The following is an 18,923-nucleotide window of genomic DNA, read 5'->3' on the forward strand; positions in this document are numbered from 1 at the left end:
TTGATATAGCCCTATTTTCAAGCAAAATTTGATAAAACCACAAGGCCTTGTACGCATTTTCAAGCCAAATTTGATATAGCCACATTAGCCAAGTGTTGATGCGATCTGCTTGTTTGCATCACATGCTGATAGTTCCAAGGCTGCAACAGCTGTTTACTTGTCTCCCTGTCGACTAGAGAAGTGCACAGCAGAAGACCACGTCACCACGGTTTCTCAACTGATTCTGCCAAGAACGAACGTTTTAAGTGTTGATGTGATCTGCTTGTTTGCATCACATGTTGATAGTTCCAAGCCTGCAACAGGTGTATTACCTGTCTCCCTGTCGACAGAGAACTGCACAGCAGAAGACCACGTCACCACGGTTTCTCAACTGATTCTGCCAAGAACGAACAAACGTTTTAAGTGTTGACGTCATCTGCTTGTTTGCATCACATGCTGATAGTTCCAAGGCTGCAACAGCTGTTTACTTGTCTCCCTGTCGACAGAGAACTGCACAGCAGAAGACCACGTCACCACGGTTTCTCAACTGATTCTGCCAAGAACGAACAAACGTTTTAAGTGTTGACGTCATCTGCTTGTTTGCATCACATGCTGATAGTTCCAAGGCTGCAACAGCTGTTTACTTGTCTCCCTGTCGACAGAGAACTGCACAGTAGACAGCACAGTGCATCAGGGATCAGGGTTTGTCCAACATATGTGTGGTCCAATTTATATCAGACTTTGGTTAGAATCTGTATGGATAATGAACAACAAGAAATTGATTAGTTAATTGAGAAAGACTCACAAGGGGCAAGTCCAGCAGTTTTGTCAAATTTGGGCCTAAATTAGGGGGGGGGGAGACATTGTTATTGTCAGTTGGAAGTGGACATGAATGGTTTTATATAACGTTAGAAATGGGTGGCCCAAGCATTTTGGCCGGATTGTAGACATAGAGTTTTTGTTTATTACAAAAACATGGTGTTTGGTTAAACGTTACGTGATGACGTAGTTCAAAAGATTAAAGATTCATTTTTGTACAATGTGTCATTATTTTATAATTAAACTTGCATCACACTTTTTAACTACTCCTGTCTCTTCACAAATGCAATATGTTTCCGTGACATTGGCATCGGGTTTTATTCGCAAAGGATTAAAAAAGAGAAAAAGTTATTTATAGTAATCATTATTGGTCTATTAAATTAGCAAACATGGCTTGAATAGTGGCTCTGTGGAAATTTAGGGGAAATGCGTGAGAACTTTAGAAGAATCATCAATATTAATCATTCATATTGAATCATTTTATGCAATTGACACTGACCACTGACATGACAATCAGAACCCAAGCCAAACCTTTAAAATCATGTACACTTATCAAACTTTGCCTTAAAATGTGTACAAGGCTACAGCCATGTGTTCTTGTCAAATTTTGACTGAAAATGTATACAATTTTGCCTAAAAATGTATGGCATGTGTACTTCCTAAATTTTGCATGAAAGTGTAAACACAGCTCTATGGGCCTTGTGCCGTGTGTACATGTACCTGAAAATGTGTACACAGCTACAGCCTTGTGTATACAAGCCTTGTGGTTTTATCATATTTGTTTTTCTGAAAATGTGTACAAGGCTTGTGGTTTTATCAAATTTTTCCTGAAAATGTGTATTAGGCTTTAGCTGTGGTTTTATCAAATTTTCTTGAAAATGTGTTCTAGGCTTAAGCCTTGTGGTTTTATCAATTTTTTCCTGAAAATGTGTACAAGGCTTGTGGTTTTATCAAATTTTTCCTGAAAATGTGCACTAGGATTTAGCCTTGTGGTTTTATCAAATTTTTCCTGAAAATGTGTACAAGGCTTGTGGTTTTATCAAATTTTTCCTGAAAATGTGTTCTAGGCTTTAGCCTTGAGGTTTTATCAATTTTTTGCTGAAAATGTGTACAAGGCTTGTGGTTTTATCATTTTTTTGCTGAAAATGTGTACAAGGCTTGTGGTTTTATCAAATCTTTCCTGAAAATGTGTAGGCTTTAGCCTTGTGGTTTTGTCAAATCTTTCCTGAAAATGTGTACAAGGCTTGAGGCCTTGTGGTTTTATCAAATTTTTCCTGAAAATGTGTAGAAGGCTTTATTTAGCCTTGTGGTTTTATCAAATTTTTCCTGAAAATGTGTACTAGGCTTTAGCCTTGTGGTTTTATCCAAAATAAATCCTAACAATGTGTAAAATGTGGTTTTTTAAATTTTTTCCTGAAAATGTGTATAAGGCTTTAGCCTTGAGGTTTTACCTTGAGTTTTTTCTGTACTTGAGTCAATTTTGCCTGAAAATGTGCCTTGAGTGTGTACTTGGAGGAGGGGGGGTTCCTTCCTCCATGATGTGACCGATGGTTAAGATGGAGTAAATGTGGAAACAATTTCTATGATCTCATGCCTCCAGGCTTTATTGATTGCAAATCTGTCAGAGAAATAACATGTAGTTGTAAGATGTGTGTTTCATCATAGAGTTGAATCAATCAAGATCATGAGATCATAATAATAATCCAAACTAATGTCATAAAATAAGAAAAAGTCTGATTAAATTAAGTTCTGATAAGGGCGGAACTCTCGATGCCGAATCTCAATCAGGAATATTGCCAAAAGAACGTTAAAAATGGGCTATAAATCTAAGCACACATATAAAAAAAAATTATTCAGTAACTATTTATGATTTAAAAAAAGGGAAATGTGAGATAAAATTGAAAAAGATCATTACCTGTTCGGAGAAATAACATGGAGTTGTTAGATGTGTGTTTCTCCTGACATCATAGAGTTGAATGACCCAAATTGATGAATTTGAAAATAAAGCCACCGCTGGGGGCACTTGATCTGGGGTCAGATGCGTGAATAAATGAATATATTTAGTTACAACTTGGACGACCAATTGAGTTCAAATTTTCACAGGTTTGGTTTTTTGTGTATATGTTGAGATACAACAAGTGAGAAGACTGGTCTTTGACAATTACCGAAGGTGTCCAGGGGTGGATTTCACAAAGAGTTAGGACTAGTCTTATCTCGAGTTAGGACCAGTTACTCGTCCTAACTTAGGACACTCCATGCAATTTGTATATCTCCTAACTCTTTGTGAAATCGACCCCAGTATCTTTAAAATCAAAGTCCGATTACATTTTCCTTCAAGTATAAAGTACAGTACTTGACTTTGATTAGAGGTCGTTTTCAGTCGAGTATTGAGAATGGAAACCAAAACAGTGCTCGATTAGTACTTGCGTCTGAATGCAAAGCATGAGTTTACAACACTTGAAAACGGTCAACAAAACTACCAGAACAAAGAGAACCTAGATGCAGGTTTCATTATCCTAACTTTAGTTTATTTCTTTGAACAAATACCTCTAAATATACAGATGTCAAAACTAAAGACGTATACAATAGCTTCCAAAAATATAAGGGTACATGTATAAAAATAACAATAAAACATTGTTATATAGCGCATTTCACAATAACCGTATCATTGCGCTTTTTATATTAGTGCCCTGGTCATTGGGCCAATAAACATCCCTTTAATATTTCTCAGCTCCCTGCTGGGGAATATACAGCCCTGAGCTGCCGTGGCGCTCCGAAAGGCTTTTTTATACACAATATCAACCTCTACCCCTCGCAGGTACCCATTAAAACCCATGGGTATGCTATAAACTGTATTGAAAAAGTAATAATATTCCTTATTCTTTATCGGCCATTATCATAAAAAACACACAAATAACTATAAAAGGGGCCCTAGGCAACGAAGGCAATCGCCTCCATGCTCTTGGCCATTGCCTTGGTGCCCTTGAAATGCTCTGCAATAGAAATTTTAAATTTCCTTATAGGGTGCCCTTTACCAAGAATAAAATGCCTTGGTGCCCTTGCCCTTTCAGTAACCAGCATACAGGCCTGGGGGCTGTTTCATCAAGATCAAAATGCCTTTGGCGGTACATGGAATTGTAAGCTCTCACCGATTTAATGCACCATCATGCCATTCCTCTGAATCCGATCTATGGGGATCACTCTTGCGCATGCAGTAACTGGATCTATGGTGAGCACTCTCGCGCATGCAGTAACTGGATCTATGGTGAGCACTCTTGCGGATGCAGTAACTGGATCTATGGTGAGCACTCTCGCGCATGCAGTAACTGGATCTATGGTGAGCACTCTCGCGCATGCAGTAACTGGATCTATGGTGAGCACTCTCGCGCATGCAGTAACTGGATCTATGGTGAGCACTCTCGCGCATGCAGTAACTGGATCTATGGTGAGCACTCTCGCGCATGCAGTAACTGGATCTATGGTGAGCACTCTCGCGCATGCAGTAACTGGATCTATGGTGAGCACTCTCGCGCATGCAGTAACTGGATCTATGGTGAGCACTCTCGCGCATGCAGTAACTGGATCTATGGTGAGCACTCTCGCGCATGCAGTAACTGGATCTATGGTGAGCACTCTCGCGCATGCAGTAACTGGATCTATGGTGAGCACTCTCGCGCATGCAGTAACTGGATCTATGGTGAGCACTCTCGCGCATGCAGTAACTGGATCTATGGTGAGCACTCTCGCGCATGCAGTAACTGGATCTATGGTGAGCACTCTCGCGCATGCAGTAACTGGATCTATGGTGAGCACTCTCGCGCATGCAGTAACTGGATCTATGGTGAGCACTCTCGCGCATGCAGTAACTGGATCTATGGTGAGCACTCTCGCGCATGCAGTAACTGGATCTATGGTGAGCACTCTCGCGCATGCAGTAACTGGATCTATGGTGAGCACTCTCGCGCATGCAGTAACTGGATCTATGGTGAGCACTCTCGCGCATGCAGTAACTGGATCTATGGTGAGCACTCTCGCGCATGCAGTAACTGGATCTATGGTGAGCACTCTCGCGCATGCAGTAACTGGATCTATGGTGAGCACTCTCGCGCATGCAGTAACTGGATCTATGGTGAGCACTCTCGCGCATGCAGTAACTGGATCTATGGTGAGCACTCTCGCGCATGCAGTAACTGGATCTATGGTGAGCACTCTCGCGCATGCAGTAACTGGATCTATGGTGAGCACTCTCGCGCATGCAGTAACTGGATCTATGGCGAGCACTCTCGCGCATGCAGTAACTGGATCTATGGTGAGCACTCTCGCGCATGCAGTAACTGGATCTATGGTGAGCACTCTCGCGCATGCAGTAACTGGATCTATGGTGAGCACTCTCGCGCATGCCGTAACTGGATCTATGGTGAGCACTCTCGCGCATGCAGTAACTGGATCTATGGTGAGCACTCTCGTGCATGCAGTAACTGGATCTATGGTGAGCACTCTCGCGCATGCAGTAACTGGATCTATGGTGAGCACTCTCGCGCATGCAGTAGGCCTAACTGGATGAGAGTTCATGTACAGCCACTGGCCTGCTTTGATCATGAGCCCCTGTGAGGGAAAAAAAGTATTTGAGGTATTGCATGATTGGTGAGGTATCAATATATACTTTGGTCTTGTATCGACTAGCTTGCTTAAAGGCACTGGACACTGTTGGTAATTACTCAAAATAATTGTTAGCATAAAAACTGACTTGGAATTGAGCAATGGAGAGCTGTCAATAGTATAAAAACATTGTGAGAAACGGCTCCTCTGAAGTAACATAGTTTTTGATAAATTTCTCAGTAAAATATTTGAATTAATTTTGAAACCTCAGGCTTGTGTGACAATGGTGTTTTTTCTTCCATTATTATCTCGCAACTTCGATGACTAATTGAGTTTAAATTTTCACAGGTTTATTATTTTCTGCAATGTTGGGATACACCAAGTGAGAAGACTAGTCTTTGACAATTACCAATAGTGTCCAGTGTCTTTAAGTCATTTCTGATGATGACCAGAGCAAGCTAGTTGAAATGTGACATTACCCCCCCCCCCCCACATTAATTTAAAAATGACTCTGTGGTAGTGAAGTTAATAACGATCTCCTCTGTAAGTAGTAGTCCCAGCCGATTTTCTACCTTCCGCCCAAGTAGTAGTTAAATAAAAAGTAGGACAGTTCTTTACTGGACTGAAAATATAGAGCAAGACAGTTCTCTCACAAACAAAAATCTACCTGGAAAGTAGACACACACATGGTGTTACCGCAAACCGAATATATATTAAACAATCATAGCTCAAGTAAAATTACGAACCAACTTCCCAGAAGTTACGGATTAACAATTATACACTGGAGTTCAACATTCCAGTGATCCAGTCAAAATTTCACATTATATTATAAATATATTCTATATATTTTGTGATAGTATACATTTCCACTACTATTCCAATAAAAATTTCCAATTCGTTGCCCAGTCATCTCATCATTAATAATTATATTAAAAATAAAACACAGATTTTTTAAAGCGCTTTTTACAACAGAAGGGCATCGCAAAGCACTATATATTTTTTGTCTGCAGTTGAGCTATGTTTGGAAAAAAACGATTTCATACAAAATAAATTTCACAGTGCTGTGGTACAAACTTACTGCAGCCAAACACATCATAAAGCACCAGCAAACCACTGGTTTTGGTTGTCATATATTCTTCTCAAATCCGTCATTTTCCTGAAATAATGCAGCTCCCAACGTTAAAAAATTCCCGTTTATGATCGTAATCTAACAGTCTGCCGTGCGTATGCAAGACGCACGATGCGCATTATTGCGTTTGCAAGTTAACGCTGTGCAGTCAAGATACGCTGACCAACACCTGCGTGGATGCTACAACATTGGGAGCTGCATTATTTCACGAAAATGACGGATTTGTGAGGAATATATGACGACCAAAACCCACCGCAGAAAAATGTGTGCTGCCATGGAATGTGAATCTGTTGAGATTAGTGGCTTCTTGCAGGTAAGATTTGAGTTATGAAGCTTTGAAAATTTCCCGCCCCAGAAAACGGACCTTAATAGCTAGGACTCTGTATCCATGTGCAGCCCAGAGTAAGAGTCCTATATAGGGCTCGAGTCTAGTGCACTTGACCACTGGACCACTGAGAGTCAAAAAGAGGGCGCTATCACATGATTAAGCGTATGCGCAGATTGAATGTTGGTGGTGGCATATTTGGCTTGTGCAAGCTTGAAACTTGTATGCAATAGTTTGAAACTTAAACATGGCTGTTTGAAATTTGCGCAAGAAGCTACTTAGCGGTCAACATGGATAGAAATTCAACGCAGCGTCAACCGAGCTAAAGCTAAACTGCAAGACATGCTCTACAACAAACAAAGGTTTTTGTATGTTTTGGATAGAAAGGTATTCATGATGGGTATAAAAGAGTTATGCTAAAGGACCTCTTCCTTTATTTCACAGCAACAACCCTGTCAGTTTTATATCTCATCTTCTACTCTTTTATTCCTAAATAAAAAAATACTTCTTTACTCGTAAATGTAAGTTTGTACTTTCTTATTGGTTATCATTACTTATTTTTATACACATTTCTGACTCTATATGGATAAACTAAATAAACCATACCATAAAAATCCCCGAGTAGTGATGGAACAGGTCCCAATTTCATGGCTCTGCGTAGTAAAGAATTGGCGCTTAAGGAAGCAGGGAATTCTGTGCTTACAGCAAGCGTATTTCACGGGTTAGCGGCGAATTTTGGCTTCTGCTTGTGCGTACTCCACGTTACTAGGCATTCTATGCTTACAAGGCTAGCGCAGAAATTTGGCGCTTGCTTGTAAGCGGGGAACTGTGATCTTAAGCACAGAATTTGGCGGTAAGCAGAGCTATGAAAATGTGCCCTGTAAGGTCAATTCCCAACTTGGTACTTGGTACTTTAAGTAAAAGTGTACCTGTGCACAGTCAGCCATGTCTACCCTCAAACAATGCTTGGCAGGATACAATCCTTGGCGGGATACAATTCTTGGCGGGATAAAGTTCTTTGGGGTACTGTTTCTGCATCCACTCTACAGGGATGTCTCCTTCTCAGTTATAGGTGCGTATCTGTGACTACACCTGAGATTCTCACTGGAGGAGTTGAGGCTTGAAGGTGGGGTCTTAGTATTGGCTCCATTAGGCAGTGTTATATTGTGGCTCAATGGCTAGGAAGATAAATAAGAAACATTGGATTGTATTTTATTCCAAATGTTGAACAATCAGCCCACATTCTAAGCAACACATCAACAAAGCACTAACATTGTTATGCAAACTCACATCCATCCAAAGGGCGAAGCAATGGTTAAGTGTCTTGCTTAAGAACACAAGTGTCACGGCTGGGGATTCGAACCCACACTCTGCTGATCAGAAACACCAGAGTTTGAATTTGGTGCTCTTAACCGCAATAAATTATTGTTTTAGGAATAACACGGCGAAGCATCTAGCGAAATTCCACACTGGGCATGAGCCTCTCCGATTTAAATTTTGGAGTGTGCGATAGTAATCACTATAGGATGACATGTGACACATAATCCACCAATCAATGGTTTGTATGTGTGTTGTTATAAACTTTTAAAAATTCTGCAACATAGTTTCAAATGAGTAAATCATGAGTAAATCAAACCGTCCAACATTTCTTACCTTTTTGAATCGTTTGACACAAGCAGCACCAGCAACAACTCCAATAGCCTCTGCTGTGAAGCCAAAAAGGAGTGCTAGCATGCCCATTGGAGCACCATGCATACTGTAAAACAATTAAGAATTAAGGGGTTAAAACATTAATTTTTGCAAAAACAAACAAAATTACTCCTTGCAAAAATGTTGTATCTAGGCGCGTACTTCCAGTGTATTTTAAGGGGGCGTCTCAAAATGTAATCACCTTCAGGGTGCAAAAGAATGATCCAGTGCACATGGGCAGGTGCCGGCAATTCACTTTACACAAATATGTCTCTGCTGTGAAGCAAAAAAAGAAGTCCTATATAGCATGCCCATTGGAGCACCATGCATACTGTAAAGGAATATAAAATGGGTGTAAAGTACCACATCATGTGAACCAGTAATGTAACATATTGTCACGTCAGCGCAAAAATGTTGTATCTCAATTTTGCAAAAACTTATCTCAAAAAATGCCATGCAAAAGCATATCTCGGTGCACACTTATTTTGTGTGTACACTCAGATTTCCAGTGCACGCTTTTTATTTGAACCTAAAAATGCCCAGCTTTTTGAGGTTGTCAAAATTCTGGACAACAAATAAACAAATAAGCCTGTCCAACACAACAAAGATGCATTTACAGCCTCGGCACTAACAGAGTTGAAAGTATTATACAAGAGTGGTAAGGATACACAACATCCTTTTTTAATTTCAGTCTGAAAGCTTACTGATTACAAAGTTCATCCTTTTTTTGAAAATGAAGTTACCAGAAAACTGTATCCGAAAACCTTTAAAAAAAACAGTCAGCTGATTTGGGTTGTTACAACCAAAATTAAGGACAATGTGTTTACATGCTGAACATTGTGTGTGGTATTTCACTATTCCATTCTGAGTCGCACAACGAGTTAAGCCCAGAATGTTGCAGGTTTGTTGTTTCAGGTGTATGGATGATCACACAAACCATGAACACTGTCTGGGGTTATTTGTCATCTCAACCAATCCTTTACGATACCTTCAAGTAATTCTAGAGATGACTTTGTAATGTACTTACCCCATCAGTGGAAGCAGGAAAAGGAAAGCAACGACAAAGGCAAGACGTAGAATGGCACTTGGGCAGATGGCTGCTGTCTGCTTCATGTACATCAACCAGGAGATCATATGAGCTCGAATTGAAACTAAGGTAAACAATAATAAAGACAAGTAGGATTTGAAACTTTGCATGGTGGAAATACGATAAAGCAAAGGTTTGCAGTAACACCATGTAATGATTATCTTTAAGTGAGTTGGGGTAGTTCTGAAAAGAACAGTTGGTTTCAACTCGACGCTTTGTGTATCACCAAGCTAATCCGTATCATCAGTACTTAAGCAGCATGCAGCATCATAGTCCAGCTTTCTCCAGAAGACAATCAGAGCATACTGATCGAAGCGTCGAGTTGAAACTAACGGTTCTTATCAGAACCACCCCAACTCATGTAGAGATTATCATTATATGGTGTTACCGCAAACCTTTACTATGTAATAAAAAAGACATTTGTAAAGCGCCTGCAAAAGCCTGTACGCGCATAAAGAGAACAATAAAATATACAATGACCGTTTTAAGGTTTTGATTTTTTTTTTTTCACTAATTACATGATATTTGTCGTGATTTGTTTTTACAACCATCTAAACAATTTTTATATAATTCTACATCACTAAAATACATAAATGGTAAGCCGGTATGTTCCTTTAAAATATGAAAAGCTCTCTAGTTTGTTTTAGGACCTTACACCTTACCCATGATAGGAAGTCCTGTGGCGATTTTAAGTGGAAGAACACACATCTCAGCAATCTCTGCGCTCACGCCCAGCAGAACCATCAGCAGAGTTGTAATGACTCCAGGAATCCAAAACACTATTAAACACAACTGGGGAAAAGGTTGACACAATGTAAAACATATTAATAAGAAGCTCTGCAAGTGGATTTTTCCTTTAAAGATTAAAACTATCAACATGTTTGTACTATTAACTACCTACATATATGAACCTTTATAATACACAAGTTAAATGATATTTCTGGTTCAAAATTTTCAAGTCCGCTAAATCTGGAACATTCTCTCATTTTGTGCTTGAAAAGATGAGTGTCTGTTCGTGTAAACTAAAATTTATCTAGGTCACACAAGTTGTCCCTTCCTGAAAACTAAAAACCCACAGAGTATACGGTTTTGGCCCTGTGCCAGTGCTATGTAATACAATGTAAAAATTGGCAAATCTAAGTATGGGTGTCGAGAGAACGCAAAAGTGAGTTTGGTAAAAATGGTCCTTGCGCTAATGAGTATTATTTAAAAAAATATATAACGATTTAGCACTTTAAACTTGGGAAAATGTTGAAGTCACTAGTAACATTCTAAGTGTGCAAAAACACTGATTTGCCAAAATGTGAGATTTAAGAAAGAAGATTTTCTCTTTGTAAAAACAGTGCCGAATGTGTAAAGGGTAACACTTACACTGAATGACACCAGGAAGTAGCCAATGTTGAATCGTGTCAGGTGTTTGATTATGTCTTTCTTGTTCAGATCTTCATTTGGTCGTCTGCTTGGCTACAGATTAAACAACATCAAACTTCAATTTGTTTTTCCCAATGATATCAAGTGTCCAATGATGAGAGAATAGCAGATAACTAATTGATAATGAAGCTTAGAAAAAGTATGGAAAAGCGCCTTCTCAATTGCCACAACCACTCTCTGGAACAACGTCCCCGCCCACATTCACTGGACTCATTTAAGACTGAAATTAAAACCCACTTATTTAGATCAATCCAAGCTTGTTACAGTTTCAGCTATTTCATCTCACTTAAAATTATGTCATTTATTGTATCGTACACTTACCCTGTTATTATCATTATTTAAAGACACTGGACACTAATGGTAATTACTCAAAATAATTGTCAGCATAAAAACTTACTTGGTAACAAGCAGTGGAGCTGTTGATAGTATAAAACATTGTGAGAAACGGCTCCCTCTGAAGTAACACAGTTTTTGAGAAAGAAGTAATTTTCCAATAAAATATTTCAATTTGATTTCGTAACCAGGGTTAGATTTTGAGGTCCTGAAATCAAGCATCTGAAAGCACACAACTTTATGTCACAAAGGTGTTTTTTCTTCCATTATTATCTTGCAACCTCGACACAAACAATTTAATAAAAATTTTCACAGGTTTGTTATTTTATGCATTTGTTGAAATACACCAAGTGAGAAGACTGGTCTTTGTCAATTACCAACCAATGGTGTCCAGTGTCTTTAAATACCTTTATGTCATTCAGCCCTTTTCAGCATTTACTTACACTTAAGAAGAGGGGAAACAGGACTCTAGACTCGTTCAACCAGAGGTAGGTTATCATGGTGGTAGGGTAGCAGACTGTCAGTGTTGCAATTGCCTGCAGACAGACACAGAGAGGCAGATATTACAAACTACTATACCTCATGCATATTCATGATTGAGAGCTGATTTCCCACTGGTCATTTACCATCACGTGTCACTTGCTATTTTTGCTGCTTACAAAGTGCACCCAGTTCCTGCACAATTGCTTCATAAAGTGCATGCATAGTTGATTGTCGCACTGGTTACCCCTGGAACAAGTCTAATGCACGCGCCTTAACAAAGCATTTCTGGAACTGTCACAGAGGTGTAGTATGCTTGCCTGAAGAAGGTCCTAGACACACATGTACATATACAAATATGCACGGTACATTTAAATGACAATCCGCATTTTCCCCCGAGCTCAAACTTGTGAATATTATGAATGATGCAATTGAATATGTAGGAAGGTAACGTTTAAAAAAATATAACAGTTTATTTCATTAACTATTTCAATGGCCTGACATTTGGACACTAGCAGAGTTTTTCTTGAAGGCTGAATGACATAAAAATACACTATACCTGTGCATTGTGTTGTGATTTCATTTAGCCTATTTATAACATATGTCAGGTTACAACAGTTAACTCTTGTTCACACATGAAAGCCCTCTTTTTCAGTGAGCAGGACGTCCCTTTCTGCGTTACAAGGATGCTTTCAGAAGGACACTCAAGAGGACGTCCTCCCTTACCACCTGGTGTAACCTGGCATCAGACAGAACAACCTGGAGAGCATACACCAGGAAAGCCTACACCAATTATGACGCCGAACGGAGACTGAAGGACCTTGAAAGAAGAGCTCAGAGCTACCTCAAGATTTGACGATGAATGCCAGTGTCGGGCTATGGCCCTACTACTACTACATGTATACACATGTCAGGTGATAACAGTGTTACACCGTGTTTACACCTAGAGCAGAATTGAGTGTGATGCACAAAGGGTTTTGAATTTCACTGGATAACAACAGTGTAACACCATGTTACAGTGGACACTATTGGTAATAACTCAAAATAATTATTATCATAAAACCTTTCTTGATTTTGAGTAATGGGGAGAGGTTGATGGTATGAATTATTGTGAGAAACAGCTCCCGCTGAAGTGACGTAGTTTTCGAGAAAGAAGTAATTTTCCACAAATTTGATTTCGAGACCTCAGATTTAGAATTTGAGGTCTCAAAATCAAGCATCTGAAAGCACACAACCTCAGGTGACCATGGTGCGACAAGGGTGTTTTTTCTTTCATTAATATTTCGCAACTTCGACGACCATTGAGCTCAAATTTTCACAGGTTTGTTATTTTATGCATATGTTGAGATACACCAACTGTGAAGACTAGTCTTTGGCAATTACCAATAGTGTCCAGTGTCTTTAACAAGCATTGAGACAGCTATTGTAAAATGTGCCATATAAGAATTTATCTTCAAGTACGCGCTAATCCTCCAATCAGATTAGCAGAATGGAGTGGTGATGCAATTCTATATTGCACGTCTAATGTCACTTCCTGCGTCTTGTGTGTTCTATGGTCACACGCCAACTTTGCTTGAAGATAAATACGTTATTACACGCGCGCTCGTGGAAATACAGAAAATATAGTGCGTCTGCGTCCCATATCCAACTCCGCCTTCGGCCTCGTTGGATATGGGACACAGACGCACTATATTTTTCCGTATTCCACTAGCGCATGGTGATAACTTATATTGTTGTCCTTATTATTATTAACACCCAGATCAACATTGATAAAGAGGATACCGCATTACAAAATGTAAGAATCCACTCACCTTGGCTGCCTCTTCCTGGTTATCAGAGAGATCTCTGGAAACAAATAAACTGGCTAGTGGCCGGCTAATACGTTGGCCAGTAGTCACCACAGCTAATGGCCACCAAAATGAAAACACTTGTCCAACTTTCAAACGCTGTAAGGAAAGATTTCAAAACTTGAGCAAGCAATTATATATAAAAAACTGACATTCCACACTTAATTTCCAGCAAAAGATTGTGCAAGTCTCTTTTTATTTTTGTTTATGTCATTTTTTGTCCATTCATTCTTTTTACAGTTGGTTTTGTTTAACCGTCAAGGCAATTTTGAAATGGATTTAACTGTTGTTTTACGGTCAAGTGGTTTGCCGTTTAACCAGTTAAACGTCCCAACACTTAGTACTACTTCAATTTAAAGGCACTGGATATAATTGGTAATTACTCAAAATAATTGTTAGCATAAAAACTCACTTGGTAACGAGCAATTGAGAGCTGTTGATAGTATAAAACATTGTGAGAAATGGCTCCCTCTGAAGTAAGTTGTTTTAAAAGGAAGAGGTCATTTCGCATTCAAATAATAAAAGACTTCAGCTGAAGCCTTTTATTAGGCATCTGACAGCACACAAATTTGTGCAACAAGAGTGGTTTTCTTTCATTATTCTCTTGCAACTTCAATGATCAATCGAGCCCAAATTTGGACAGGTTTGTTATTTTATGCATATGTTGGGATACACCAAGTGAGAACACTGAAACGTTATATTAATCTATTCATATTTATATTTCTTTCATTTCTCGCGAGTAAAAAGTACAATATTGCATATTAACTAGGTTAAAAACATTGAACGCCTAGTATTTCCATGCACGTTAAGAAATGATTTTATTTATTTGTTAAATACCTGTGATACTGGTGTGTCTTTCTTCAGTTGGCCATGGATATATCTGAAATATCCTAGAAAGAGAAAAGAGCACCTTCCGATTCCGCCCATATACATTGACAGTATGGGTACCATGAGGGGAATGGTTTGTGGTATGTTGGTGTGAAGCAGAACCACCACTGATACAATCTGTACAGATCCAAGAAAAAGAAGGGAAAAAAACATTAAAGCCGTATCTGCAATGGCCTCGAAATGTAAAGTAGCTGTTCAGCTGTCAATTTCACCAAACACTTCCTACCTTAGGATTAATCTTAGGACTTAGGACTTATTCCAAATACGTAGGACGCATTGAACCCATCCTAAGTAAGGACGGGTTACTCGTCCTAACTCGAGTTTGGATTATTCCTAGCGTAAGAAGGCGATAGGTATATTGATAAGAAGGCGATGATCAACAATGAGCAGAGGAAAAAGGATTTGAAATGTCATGTATGGGAACCCTCTTATTAATTAAAATAAAATTCAAGATTACAAATTTCTTACCCTCAAGAAAACATCTATAACTTGTGCAGCTCCGACCACAATGCTGCGCTCAACGGACAGATGTAAACCAATCATCACAAAGGTCTAGACAGTGGAAGTGGAAGGGAAGAATCAGACCAGTCAAATTAAGACAGAATATCGGCTTAGCTATTATTGGTTTTGTTATTATTAATATATTGCTGGTAATGAAACAAATGATGCCTCATAAGTGAACTTAATCACTGTAGCATGCAAGCCTGAGGAAACCTGTAAATGAGGTAGCTTTCTATGTGAACCAGAAACATGGTTGTAGCAGAAGATGTCAAATGAAAAGATAGAGCCAGGCACAAAAAGAAGGATGAAATAAGACAGCATCAAAGGTGAGTAGAGTCACCTCCAGACCATCCAACCCCAAGAAGAAAATTACTGATAACTTTTGTCTTTGCCTTGTCCCTGTGCCCACAAATATTCCAATTTAGTCTGCCTCATTGACTAACTAATTTCTCGTTCTCCCTCTTTCCATCTTTGATCTTGTCCTAAGTGTTTCCAAACTCTTGTAGTTGAACCCAGCCCCTCCCTTCCTCTCACGCAAGTTTGTTCTTATTTTTACATGATTTAAACACAAATATACGGATATTAAAGTTACAGTAATCTAATATTTGTGAGATGCTTACAATTCCTTCCACTGCAGGCCACGCTGACAGGAATAACATACACTGCATAAAACCAGCCCCAACATCATCGGATAAGCTGTAGACAGTGTTTGATAGGAAGGTGCCAAAACTAGTCAAAGCTGAAACGACAGAGAAGACAAATTTATTACATACATACACTTAAAGGGAAGGTACACTTAAAGGGAAGGTACACTTTGGTAATTACTCAAAACAAATATTAACTTAAAAACTGACTTGGTAATGAGCATTGGAGAGCTGTTGATAGTATAACACATTGAGAGAAACGGCTCCCTCTGAAGTAGCATAGATTTTGAGAAAGAGGTAATTTCTCACTAAAATAATAAAAGACTTTCTAGCCAGAAGTCTTTTATTCCTATCTGATAGCACACAAATTCGTCCAACAATAGTGTTTTTTTCTTTCATCATTTTCTCGCAACCTTGATGACCAATTGAGCTCAAATTTTCACAGGCTTGTCTTTTTATGCTTATGTTGGGATACACCAAGTGAGAAGACCGCTCTTTGACAATTACCAAACGTGTTCAGTGCCTTTATTGTCAAAGACCAGTATTCTCACTTGGTGTATCCTAAAAAAGGTATAAAATAAATGAAAAATGTGAAAATTTTGACTCAATTGGTCTATCAAAGTTGTAAGAAAATAATGAAAGAAACAAAGAAAAAAACACCCTTGTTGCACAAATTTGTGTGCTTTCAGATGCCTAAAAACTATTTAAAGACTTTTAATATTTAAGAAATAACCTTTTGCTCAAAAATGACGTTACTCAGAGGGAGCCAATGTTTTTAGTGTATTATCAACAGCTCTATTTAGTAAGTTTTTATGCTAATAATTATTTTGAGCAATTACCAATGGTGTCCAGTGCCTTCATACCCTGGACTCCGTCGCATTGTAGAATGGAGGAGTCCAACCTGGACAAATTGGGTTTGTATAGATGGATTGCAATACGCGTCATCAACCGCCATCTTTGATGTTTTTTACACGTGAAAGGTGCACAAGAGTCACGCGCAGTGCATACACACATGTTTTTTTCACGAGTAAAATACATCACAGATGTCGGTCGATGACACGTATTGCAATCCATCTATGACTTTAAAGTGCTTTTAGATAAACACTACTTACCGATAACCAATGATAACACAAATAGAATTCCACTGACTCCAAACAAGCAGTAAAACACTATCAGTAGGTCCCGTCTGCTCCGTACAAGAACCAGGCTAACATTCCTGAACTCAATAACTGGTCCAACCATGAACTGGCAGAGAAAGAACGCAATCCCAAAACTGGCCAGGGCCTTGGCTGCACTCTCAGCAGATGTCAGTCCTCGGTTCAATGCCTTAAGATTTACAGAAGAAAAAACAAAAATTAGCTGTTGCAAACTGTTTATCAACCAAAATGACCTATGGTAAAGCAAAAAAAGTTAATGGTCTGACGTTCAGCCCTAGCAGAAAGACTCTGCAAAAAAAATGAATGACAAATTACCATACAAATTTATCTGAATAGTTAATACAATTGACTCTCTTTATAACAAACGGGCTAGGCCTGGCTTAATTAGGCTACCTCTTTTAAAGCCATTGGACACTTTAGGTAAACAGTATTGTCCAAAGGCCCACACTTCCTGTATCACAACTTATATATAAAATAACAAACCTGTGAAAATTTAGGCTCAATCGGCCATCGGAGTCGGGAGAAAATAACGGGAAAACCCACCCTTGTTTCCGCACGTTTCGCCGTGTCATGACATGTGTTTACTATAAATCCGTAATTCTCTATGTCGAGAATTGATAATTGTTTTAATGTTTTCTCAAAAAGTAAAGCATTTCATGGAATAATATTTCAAGAGAAGTCTTTTACCATTACCTTCTGTAAACCCTGAAAGTTATTTTATAAATCTGTGAACTTTCATTATTTTTTCTGTTCCGAAAGTGTATAATGGCTTTAATAACAGGAACGTTGATTATATGGCAACAGCAAAACAAAGAACCACAAAGCATAAATACAAGTGAGATTTTATTTCTAGTGAACTTGATAAGAGCACTGAACGAGATACTCTGTTTTTGGAACCATTCGATTAACTATTTATAAGTAGATGTATACAATTCAACTAACCTAGTACAAAAATTTAATTTCAAAAGGTGGTTGTGTTTTTGAGATATTGCCGAAAAATCCAGTGTGAATTTGTCCGCACAGGAAGAATAATATGCAATCTGAGAACACAATGCCAGAAACGCTTCTAAGATTTAAATTTACTGATACAAAAAACTGATAGGCCCTATATTTCTACAATGTATTTCTGCGTGTAGAGCATTCACTTCATTAGTACTATTATTATTTATTCAGCCATTTCAACAATACAAGATAATACAAAAGAACTTCCAGATGGGCTAGGAGAAACAAAAGCAAAGTAATTACTGTGGTCTATAGACCTGCCTCCCAACATCTGGTTGCAAGTATTGAATAATAGAGTACACATATTATAACAATTTAATACCGGTACAAAAAAAGATGAAATATTTATAGAAACATATTCATATCAAAGGTTAACAACTTAAATAAAAGCATGAAATTATGCGAGAGAGTAAAACCACTTTTTAAGAGTTTAAAACGGAGGAAGAATAAGTAAATAAGTTAATGATAAATTGTGGAATTGCACACATATGAGCTGTAGCGTAACTATCTTCATACTTCAGAGCTTTTAAAAAGGATGGCAGAGAAGTAAAATGGCACTATCGCGAAATTCGACTGAGAATATATGAATAGTACTCAGATGCAAGAATTGAGTTCTGGAATCTTGTTTGTATGTTAAAGCGCTATCATTATCTATGGTTAACGATGATGTTCTTACGAACAGATTCACATTTAACTGTATCAAAAAGACACGTACCAACAAAGGAGATCATCAAACAATTGCGGCGACGTGATCAAGAGGACCATTTTTAAGTGCAAAGTCTGTCGATATACAACATTTCGCCAAATCGTTGACCTAATATAAATCTAGTTGCACGCCTCTAAATACGCTCAAGAGACTCCTCCTTAATCTGAGTTTTAGTACATTTTGAATTACTCTCCAAGTTTTTTTATAAGCCACAAGCATAGGAAACCTTGACCCCACAGGCAACAGTTATTATGTTAACTTTGTTTTTTCTTTCTGGCATGTGTTGGTGGCTCTATTGTATGTTCCC

The 18,923-nt window shown here is 38.5% G+C and overlaps 1 protein-coding gene across 4 annotated transcripts in view; it reads right to left on the bottom strand.

Moving 5' to 3' along the window:
- The window catches only part of LOC117293657 (progressive ankylosis protein homolog), a 27,839-nt gene continuing 8,916 nt past the window's right edge, over nt 1–18,923 (bottom strand). For 2 of the 4 annotated variants that reach the window (XM_033776047.1, XM_033776046.1), the window contains exons 3-13: nt 16,864–17,077; nt 15,728–15,846; nt 15,075–15,158; nt 14,556–14,723; nt 13,683–13,817; nt 11,835–11,927; nt 10,999–11,091; nt 10,290–10,419; nt 9,568–9,691; nt 8,505–8,607; nt 7,589–8,029 (exon numbers count right to left, since the gene is read on the bottom strand). In XM_033776047.1, coding sequence (XP_033631938.1) covers nt 7,895–8,029; nt 8,505–8,607; nt 9,568–9,691; nt 10,290–10,419; nt 10,999–11,091; nt 11,835–11,927; nt 13,683–13,817; nt 14,556–14,723; nt 15,075–15,158; nt 15,728–15,846; nt 16,864–17,077 — 1,398 coding nt within the window. In that variant the 3' untranslated portion in view covers nt 7,589–7,894. Of the gene's footprint in view, nt 732–2,713; nt 2,827–4,992; nt 5,404–7,588; nt 8,030–8,504; nt 8,608–9,567; nt 9,692–10,289; nt 10,420–10,998; nt 11,092–11,834; nt 11,928–13,682; nt 13,818–14,555; nt 14,724–15,074; nt 15,159–15,727; nt 15,847–16,863; nt 17,078–18,923 lie in introns of those variants that run through there. The other 2 variants (XR_004519451.1, XR_004519452.1) reach the window with 2 other exon arrangements.

The sequence above is a fragment of the Asterias rubens genome, chromosome 8 (genome assembly GCF_902459465.1).
Source record: "Asterias rubens chromosome 8, eAstRub1.3, whole genome shotgun sequence".
In the NCBI taxonomy this organism is placed as follows: Eukaryota; Metazoa; Echinodermata; class Asteroidea; order Forcipulatida; family Asteriidae; genus Asterias; species Asterias rubens.